The 8,328-nt window shown below is 73.9% G+C and overlaps 1 protein-coding gene across 1 annotated transcript in view; it reads right to left on the bottom strand.

Annotated features, from left to right (window-relative positions):
- MAP7D1 (MAP7 domain containing 1) overlaps positions 1 to 8,328 on the bottom strand; it is a 10,753-nt gene that overhangs the window by 1,390 nt on the left and 1,035 nt on the right. The window contains exons 2-10 of the mRNA XM_026043458.1: positions 4,612 to 4,680; positions 4,107 to 4,270; positions 3,906 to 4,020; positions 3,095 to 3,205; positions 991 to 1,113; positions 773 to 915; positions 588 to 709; positions 282 to 496; positions 20 to 250 (exon numbers count right to left, since the gene is read on the bottom strand). Coding sequence (XP_025899243.1) covers positions 20 to 250; positions 282 to 496; positions 588 to 709; positions 773 to 915; positions 991 to 1,113; positions 3,095 to 3,205; positions 3,906 to 4,020; positions 4,107 to 4,270; positions 4,612 to 4,680 — 1,293 coding nt within the window. The remainder of the gene's footprint in view (positions 1 to 19; positions 251 to 281; positions 497 to 587; positions 710 to 772; positions 916 to 990; positions 1,114 to 3,094; positions 3,206 to 3,905; positions 4,021 to 4,106; positions 4,271 to 4,611; positions 4,681 to 8,328) is intronic.

Below are 8,328 nucleotides of genomic sequence, written 5' to 3' on the forward strand. Positions count from 1 at the left end.
CCGCTGCGCGCCACTCACCTCTCCTGCTGCTCCCGCTCGCGCCGCTCCTGCTCCTCGCGCTCCCGCTGCTCCCGCGCCTGCCGCCGCTTCTCGGCCAGCAGCCGTGCCGCCTCCTCCCGGTCCGTGGTGCCGGCCGTGGGGCGCCCGGGGGTGCCCGCGGGGCTGGGAGCACCGCTCGGCGCCGCGGGGCTGCCGGGGACTGCGGATGGCAGCAGCATCAGCGGCACCGGTGGCGGCAACCCGGGGGCCGCTGTGTCCCGGGCGCCTGGCGCGGGACCCACCTGTGGGCGGCTCAGGTGGCTCGGCGGGGGCCTGCACCCCCGCGCCCCCCTCCTCATCCTCCTGCTGCTCCTTCCGCTCGGGGGCCTTGGGCGGCAGCGGGGGCTCCCGGGGGCTGGTCCGTGCGCGGGGGCCGCGCGGCGCCGGGGGCCGCCGGGGGCAGGCGGGAGAGCCGGGCTGCGTGGCGGGCGACGTGGGCCGCTCCCGGGGGCTGGCGCTGCCCGGGGCAGGGGGACACAGGGGTGACCAGGGAGACAGGGAGGGGACAGGGGACAGAGCCTCCCCGGGGGCCAGGGACCATCTCCTACCTGCCGTGCGGGAGCGGGGGCCGCGGGGGCACCGGGGAACGCCTGGGGCCACGCTCGCGGGCCAGGGCACTGCGCTCCTTGCCGCTGTCCCGCTCCTTCTTCTCCTTCTTCTCCTTCTTCTTCTGCGGGGGGCTCAGGGTGAGCGGGGCCGTGGGCACCGTGGGGGCCGTGCGGGCTGCACTCACCGTCGAGGGCTGGGGCGGGCGCCGTGCGGGCGCCTCGGGGCTGGCGGCCGCCCCGCTCCGTCGCTCGCGGCACCGGTGCGGCAGGCGGCGGCCGGCGCAGGGGCCCAGGGGGCTGGCGGAGGCCGAGCGGGGGCACACGGGCACTGCGGGCGGCGCGGGCGGTTGGTATAGGCGTCCCGGGCGCCGTGGCCGCAGCACACGCCGCCCGCCCCACTCACCCTGCTCCTTGCCGTTGGGCGCCAGTGTCACGGCGCTGCGGCTGCGCGCCAGGAACGACAGTGTGGGCGTCATCAGGCGGTCCACGATGCTGCTCTCCCAGGGGCTCAGCTGCAGGCTGCGGTCTGCGGGGGACGGCGGGTTAGCGCGTCCTGCCCTGACCTGCTGCAGCGGGTGGGACGGCGCCCGGCGGGACATGCAGCGCGCGGCACCGGCAGCCGGGAGGCCGCAGACCAGCCCGGGGCCACTGGGCCACGCGGGGCAGCACCGAGAGGCCCCGTCCCCTGCCCGGGCCGCCGCTCTGCTCAGCAGCCCAGGCTGCGCTGCCCAGCGCGGCTGCTGCAGAGCCGCACGGCTCCTGCACCGTGGGGATGGAGCAACACCGGGAATGCTGCTGTGGAGCTGCACGGCTCCTGCACCGCGGAGATGGAGCAACACCGGGAACGCTGCTGCAGAGCCGCACGGCTCCTGCATTGTGGGGATGGAGCAACACCGGGAACGCTGCTGTGGAGCCGCACGGCTCCTGCACCGTGGGGATGGAGCAACACCGGGAACGCTGCTGTGGAGCCGCACGGCTCCTGCACCGTGGAGATGGAGCAACACCGGGAATGCTGCTGTGGAGCTGCACAGCTCCTGCACTGCGGAGATGGAGCAACACTGGGAATGCTGCTGTGGAGCCACACGGCTCCTGCACCGTGGGGATGGAGCAACACCGGGAACGCTGCTGTGGAGCTGCACGGCTCCTGCACCGCGGAGATGGAGCAACACCGGGAACACTGCTGCAGAGCCGCATGGCTCCTGCATTGTGGGGATGGAGCAACACCCGGAATGCTGCTGCAGAGCCGCACGGCTCCTGCACCGCGGAGATGGAGCAACACCGGGAATGCTGCTGTGGAGCTGCACGGCTCCTGCACCGCGGAGATGGAGCAACACCGGGAATGCTGTTGCAGAGCCGCACGGCTCCTGCACCGCGGAGATGGAGCAACACCGGGAACGCTGCTGCAGAGCTGCATGGCTCCTGCACCGCGGAGATGGAGCAACACCGGGAACGCTGCTGCAGAGCTGCATGGCTCCTGCACCGCGGAGATGGAGCAACACCGGGAACGCTGCTGCAGAGCTGCATGGCTCCTGCACCACGGAGATGCTGCAGCACCAGCAATGCCTAGCTACACCGCACGATGCAGGCACCGTGGAGATGGAGCAGCACCAGCAATGCCAAGCTGCGCCGCGCCCTGCCCGTGACGCAGGAGCTGGAGCCCTGCTGGGAGCCTCAGCTGTCCCACACGATGCTCGCGCTGCAGACGGAACGGCACCGAACACCCAGCCCTGCTACACGGTGCCGGTGCTGCAGACACAGCAGCACCGAGCACCCGGTCAAGCCACACGATGCTGGCGCTGCAGACGGAGCAGCACCGAGCACCTGGCCGCTGCACGGCGCTGCTGCTGCGGGAGCCAGTGCCCTGCCGGGAGCCGCCGGCTCCACCACGGGAAGCGGAGGAGTTTGCAGAGACGGTCGCAAAAGTCCGTGGGACACGTGACAACGTTGGGCTGCCGGGCACCCCCGCCCTTGCAGCGCCGCCGCTCCCTCCCGCCGCAGCCACAGCTGCTGCGGCTATTTATACCGCGGGACGGGACGGGATGGGACGGGATGGACGGCGCGGGCCCCATCACCAGGCAACGAGAAACACAACAGCGGCGCGGGGCCGCGCTCCGGCGCAGAGCCGGCCCGGCACCCGCGGGGCCCTGGAGAGCCGCGGCCTCCTGCACCCGGCCTGCAAGGGCAGCGTCGCACCAGCCCCCGGCGCAGCCCCCGGCGCAGCCCCCGGTGCAGCTCTGCATGCCCTGGCCCTGCAGCGCAGCCCCCCAGTCCAGCCCCCCAGCCCAGCCCCACAGCACAGCCCCACGGCGCAGCCCCATGGCGCATGGCACAGCCCTGCGGCCTCCTCCACGGCCGGTGCTCCCACCTGCGCCTGCAAGGGCAGAACGGGGCAAGTGGCTCCTCCTCTCTCCGCATGCTGCAAGGGGACAAGGGGACAAGGGGACGGGGCGGGGGGCCCTGGCTCTGGGGGGGCCCCCTGCACGGCGGCATCCGCCGAGGGCTCTTACTTCTACTGGGAGAGTTCCAGAGGGTGGCGGAGGATTTGGAGAGGCGCTTGTTGATTATAGAGTCCACGTGTTTGGGGAGGTTTACGGCCGACACTGAGCACCGGCTCGCACCTGGAGGAGGGAAAAGACACAAGGGCATTAAGGGGGGCGGGAGGGGGCATGCAGCATGCTCTGCCCGGCACACACAGAAGCCGGAGAGCAGCCGGAGGTGCTCGGGATGCTGCACGGAGCAGATGCCATGCGGGAGGGTGCCGCTCGTGCGGGGACGGTCATGCAACATGGTGCAACGGGGGTGGCCGCAGAGCCCTCGCAGCGGCAGCGCCCGGGGACACAGGGAGCTGCGGGACAGCCCTGCGCCAGTCCCTGCCATGCAGGAAGGCGCCGACGCTCCACAGAGCCTCCGGGCAGCCCCGGCCGCGCTTCCGTCCCAGCAGAGCCACAGGGAGACCCGGAGCGCGGCAGAATCACAGAACCACCGAGGGAGGAAGGGACCTTTGCAGGCTGCGGAGCGGAGCAGCCGGCCGGCCCGGACCCCGCGGCCCCTCGTGTGCCCAGGAGCAGCCGTCCTGCGTGCGGGAGCAGGGCCGCACGGCGGCACCCGCGGCACCAGCGCGAGGCTCCGCCACAGCCGCATGGGCCAGGACGGCACCGCTGCAGCTGCACAGGACCCTCCCGGGAGCTGATGCTCCCGCGCTCACACCAGCCCTACGGAGTCGGCGCCATGGAAATCCCAGGAGACGCCGACGCACCGGCGCAGCCGCCGGCCCCAGCACGAGGGTGGCGCGGGGGCTGCTGCACCGGCCGCACTCACCGTCCTTGTGCGCGGGCGAGCCGTGGTGCAGCGCCCCGGCCCACGACCACCGCTGCTGCCGGATCTCTGCCCACGTCTTCTTGGCCGAGCGCTGGATGGCCGCCTCGTAGCGCTCCTGCCCGCAGACAGGGATACGGTGAAGGGCGGCCGGGACGGCCGAGCCCATGGGAGCCTCTGCGCCCGGTGCCTGCCCGCGCCCACCTTGTTCTTCTGCAGCTTCTGCCGCTGGCGCTCCTCGAGGGCGGCGCGGCGCTGCTCAGCCCTCAGCCGCTGCTCCTCCAGGCGCTTGCGGCGCTCCTCGAGCTGCTGCTCGCGCAGCACCCGCGCCTTCTCCTCCTTCTCCAGCCACAGCACCCGCTTGGCGGCTGCGGGAAACCGGGCAGCGGCGTCGCGCGCTGCACCCGGCCGGCCCCGCGCGTGGGATCTGCCCGACCCAACCCGACCCGGCCGCACGGGCGAGGGAGGAGTTGGGGCCAGGACAAAAGGGAATGCGGGAACCCCGCTGTCTCCGGAACAAAGGGGGAATGAGGGTGGAAAGAGCACGGGGATGGGGAGAGGGGCCAGGCCGAGGGGCCTGCAGCACTGCCGGGCTGGGGGCACCTCTGGACCGTGGCAGCCATGCACAGGGGACACCTGCAGCGGGGGCAGAGCTGCAGCCCTTCGTCGCTAGGCCCAGCGCTGCCCGCGTGGCACCATCCCCGCTCACCCAGGTACTTGGCTCGCTCCTCGCGCCGCTCCTTCGCTTGCTTGTGCCGCGCTTGCGCCTTCTGGGCGTCTGTGGGGAGAGCGAGGCCCTGAGCGTGGCGGCCCCCGCAAGGCGCGGGGACACAGGGACATCCCACGGGGCCCGCCGGGACCCCCGGCACCCACCTGGCTTGGGCCGGGGGCCGGTGCTGGGGCGCTCGCTGCGGGGGGGCGCCTCCTTGGCGGGGCCGGCAGCGCCACCCCCGTCCCCGCCATGGGGCGGCGTCGCTGGGGGGCGGGGGGCGCCAGGGACGGGCTCTGCTCTGGGGGGACACGGGGCGCCGGGCGGGGGCTGGGGGCGGCAGGGGGGACTATCTGCAGAGGGGGCTGCGGGCGGCGGGACGGGGGGCACGGGCTGCGGGGCGGCCGGCTCTGTGCGGGGGGCAGCGGGTGGGACAGGGGCGCTGGGGGGGGCCGCAGCCACGGGGACGGGTGACACGGGCGCGCTGGGGGATGCTGCGGCCAGCGGGACGGGTGACATGGGCGCTCCAGGTGACACTGCAGCTGGCGGGACGGGTGACAGGGGCACTCTGGGTGGTGACGTGGCCGGCAGGACGGGTGACACGGGCGCTCCGGATGACACTGCAGCCAGTATGCCGGGTGCTGCGGGCGCTCCGGGTGATGCTGCAGTCGGCGGGACGGGTGACGTAGGTGGTCCGGGTGACACCGCGGCCGGGAGGACGGGTGCTGCGGGCGCTCCAGGTGACGTGGGCGCTCCGGGTGATGCTGCAGCCAGTGGGCCGGGTGCTGTGGGTGCTCCGAGTGACACTCCGGCTGGCGGGATGGGTGACACGGGTGCTCCGGGTGACGCTGCGGCCGGCGGGCCGGGCCGGCGGCAGGAGCCCCGCGGCGCGGCGGGGCCGAGCGCGCTGTCTGCCATGGGCGCCGTGGTCGGCCCTGCACACGGAGAGAAGAGCACGCGGTGATGGAGCGGGCAGCCGAACGCAGCCCCTCGGGACGGGGCGGCCCGGGGCGCCGGGGACACGGAGCGGCCCTCCCTCCTCCTCCCCCGCGGCGGCTCCGGCGCTCCCGGCCGCGCACACGGAGCCGCTTCCGCCGGCGCTGCCGGGGCGGGCGGCAGGATGGGCGAGGGCCCCACGGGCTGACGTCAGCGCCGCCGGCCCCGTCCCCCCGCGCCGCCGCGCCGGGCCCTGCGCGCAACCATTAACTCATGGCCCAGGAATGCGCATGTGAAGCCGCCGCCGCTGCGGGAAAACAGCCCTCCCGGCACCAAGCAGGGCTCCCCACCTGCTCGCGGCACCCGGGGTTTGCAGCTGAGGGGGCTCAGCCCGCGATGGAGCCGCTCCCCGCACGCTGCCGTGGCACACGCTGCGATGCACCGCAATGCTGCGGCCGCGGGCACCATGCAGCCAGCGAGCAGCCCCTGCAGAGCCGGCACCCGTGTGCCATGCGCCTGTGTGCCATGCACCCATGGGCCACGCACCCATTTGTCCACACAGCCATGTGCCCATGCATCCATGTGCCACATGCCCATGTGTCCATATGTGCCTGTATCCAAGTGTCCATGCATCCGTGCAGAGCTGCCCGGTGACACCAGTGCCCGCAGGCTCTGCTCCTGCCGCGACGGGGCCGTTGTGGCCATGCTTGCTGAGCGCCCCGACGCGCGCCACTGGAGCCTGGGCTGTGCAAACACGGCCGGCGCCGGGCGGCAGAGCCGCTCCAGCCGCAGCAGGGCCGCATGCAGCACGGCGCTGCCTCGGCCTCGCTGCAGCCCGTGGTGCCCGCGCAGCAGCGGGCCCCGCAGCGGTGAGCAGGGCGCTCGGCTCCCTGCATGCTGGGCACCGCTGACGCGCGCTTCTCCTGCTCCGGCGGGCGCAGGATCCGGCCCGTCCCACCGGCACCAGGCATGGCCAAGCCCCGGCGCCCGGCCCAGCCCTGCCGCCATCTGTCCCTGTCGCCGCCGCAGCGCGGCAGCTGCCCTGAAACCCAATGCGGCCCATGCGCCGGGCCGGGGCGTCCCCTCCCCGGGGCTGGGCATTCCGCAGGGGATTAGATTAGCTCCCCCGGCCCGGGAAGAGGTGCAGGCACCGCTCCCCTGCAGCGGGTGCATCCGTCCCGGAGCGGAGCTGTGGTGATGCTCCCATCCTGGTGCCGCGCGGCATTGGGACGGCGCGGGCGCCCGCTGTGGTCCAGGGCTGGGGCACTGCCGGGCTCGGTGCAGGGTCCCCTCTCCGCTGCATCCCTGTGCCGAGGTCCCGGCTGTGGGCACACAGCACCAGGGCGCCCACGTGGCCGGCGCGGCGGGATGCTCAGCGAGGCGTAGCCCGGGTGCGTGAAGCGAGAGCACATTGGCTGCCCGCGGGGACACCCGCCATCCGCGGGGATGCTCACCGCACGGCCGGGGCCCATCCCGCCCGGGGCTTCCCGCACGGAGAGGGCAGCAGAGGCCGCGCGCTGACCTCAGATCCCCCCGCTGCGTCACATCCCTGTGCGCGCCCCACGGCTCCATGCGCTGCTGTGGGGGCCCCGTGCACCCCGCACCCACGCCATGCCGTGGGCACCGCGCAGCCCTCGGCGGCTCCTGCGGGATCCCGCAGGGATGGGATGGAGCCGAGTGCCCCGGAGGGGCAGCCAGGAGCGCAGCAGGCAGCGCAGGGTCCAGCCGCAGCACCAGGCTGGCACAGGGCTTGCAGGGGACGCCCCAGGGGACACTCCCCAGTGCTTCATGGAACCCCTTGCCCGTGCCCAGCGCAGGGCTCCCTGCGGGCCCAGCCTGGCGAGCCAGGCGGCAGGGGAATTCGGGACATGGGATCTCGTGGCCAGAGCAGGGCTGCAGCCAAGGCTCTTCCCAGTGTTTAAAATACCCAGGGAGAGCAGAGCGAACCTGAGCCGTGCTCGGCCACTGCCGCCCCCGCCGCAAACTTTCCATTCGCCCCGGGCCTGGAGCAGCCTCGTCCGGAGGCACCCAACACAGCTGGGCCCAGCACCTGCCACCCTGGGCCTGGGCCATCCTTGGGGTGGCCCATGTGGCTACCCCATGGTGTGGCTACCAGCCCCCCCAGTGCAGCCACCACCCTGGCTGAACTGGACCCTTCCCGGCCGCGCTGGGCCCCTCTGGAGAGCAGATTCCCGTCCACGCTCCCGCCAGCACTGCTCAGCACGCGGCCCCGCACGCGGCCCTGCTCGCAGCCCCGTGCTGCGCTAACCGTTTTGGACAGGGCACCGCGGGACTGTCACATTGCGGGCCCGCGCATCGCATCATGTTGTTCTGGTGGCTCCCGTGTGCGGGCACTGGCGCTGGAGCACCCTGGGCACCCCCGGGACACGGGCCCTGCACTACTGCCAGCCCTGCTCTGCAGGGAGCCAGGGACAGAGCTGCCCCCTCCCACGGGGCTGCGGCTCTGCCGTGGAGCCTGGGAGCCACCAAGGGCCAGGCCGGGCTGCCCGCGGGGCCTGCGGGTGCAAGACGCAGCAGGGCCGGGTGCTCCCGGCCTCCTGCGCCGCCCCGGGCAAAGGATGAAGGACGGGTCCGAGCAGGCACCTTCCCCGGGGAAAGGGGCCGTCCACGTTCCGGCCGCGCCGTGCGCATCCCGCGCTGCCGGGCAGGGCCCCGCGCTGGAGCCGGGTGCAAGGACAAGGCGCCCGCAAGCGCCCGGCACCGCTGGGCCCCGCGGCAGCCGCCCCGCCGTCCCGCGCATCCCGCCGGGCCGCCCGCGCC

This window comes from Nothoprocta perdicaria, unplaced genomic scaffold, assembly GCF_003342845.1.
Source record: "Nothoprocta perdicaria isolate Ctin4 unplaced genomic scaffold, notPer1 scaffold_33, whole genome shotgun sequence".
NCBI classification, from domain to species: Eukaryota; Metazoa; Chordata; class Aves; order Tinamiformes; family Tinamidae; genus Nothoprocta; species Nothoprocta perdicaria.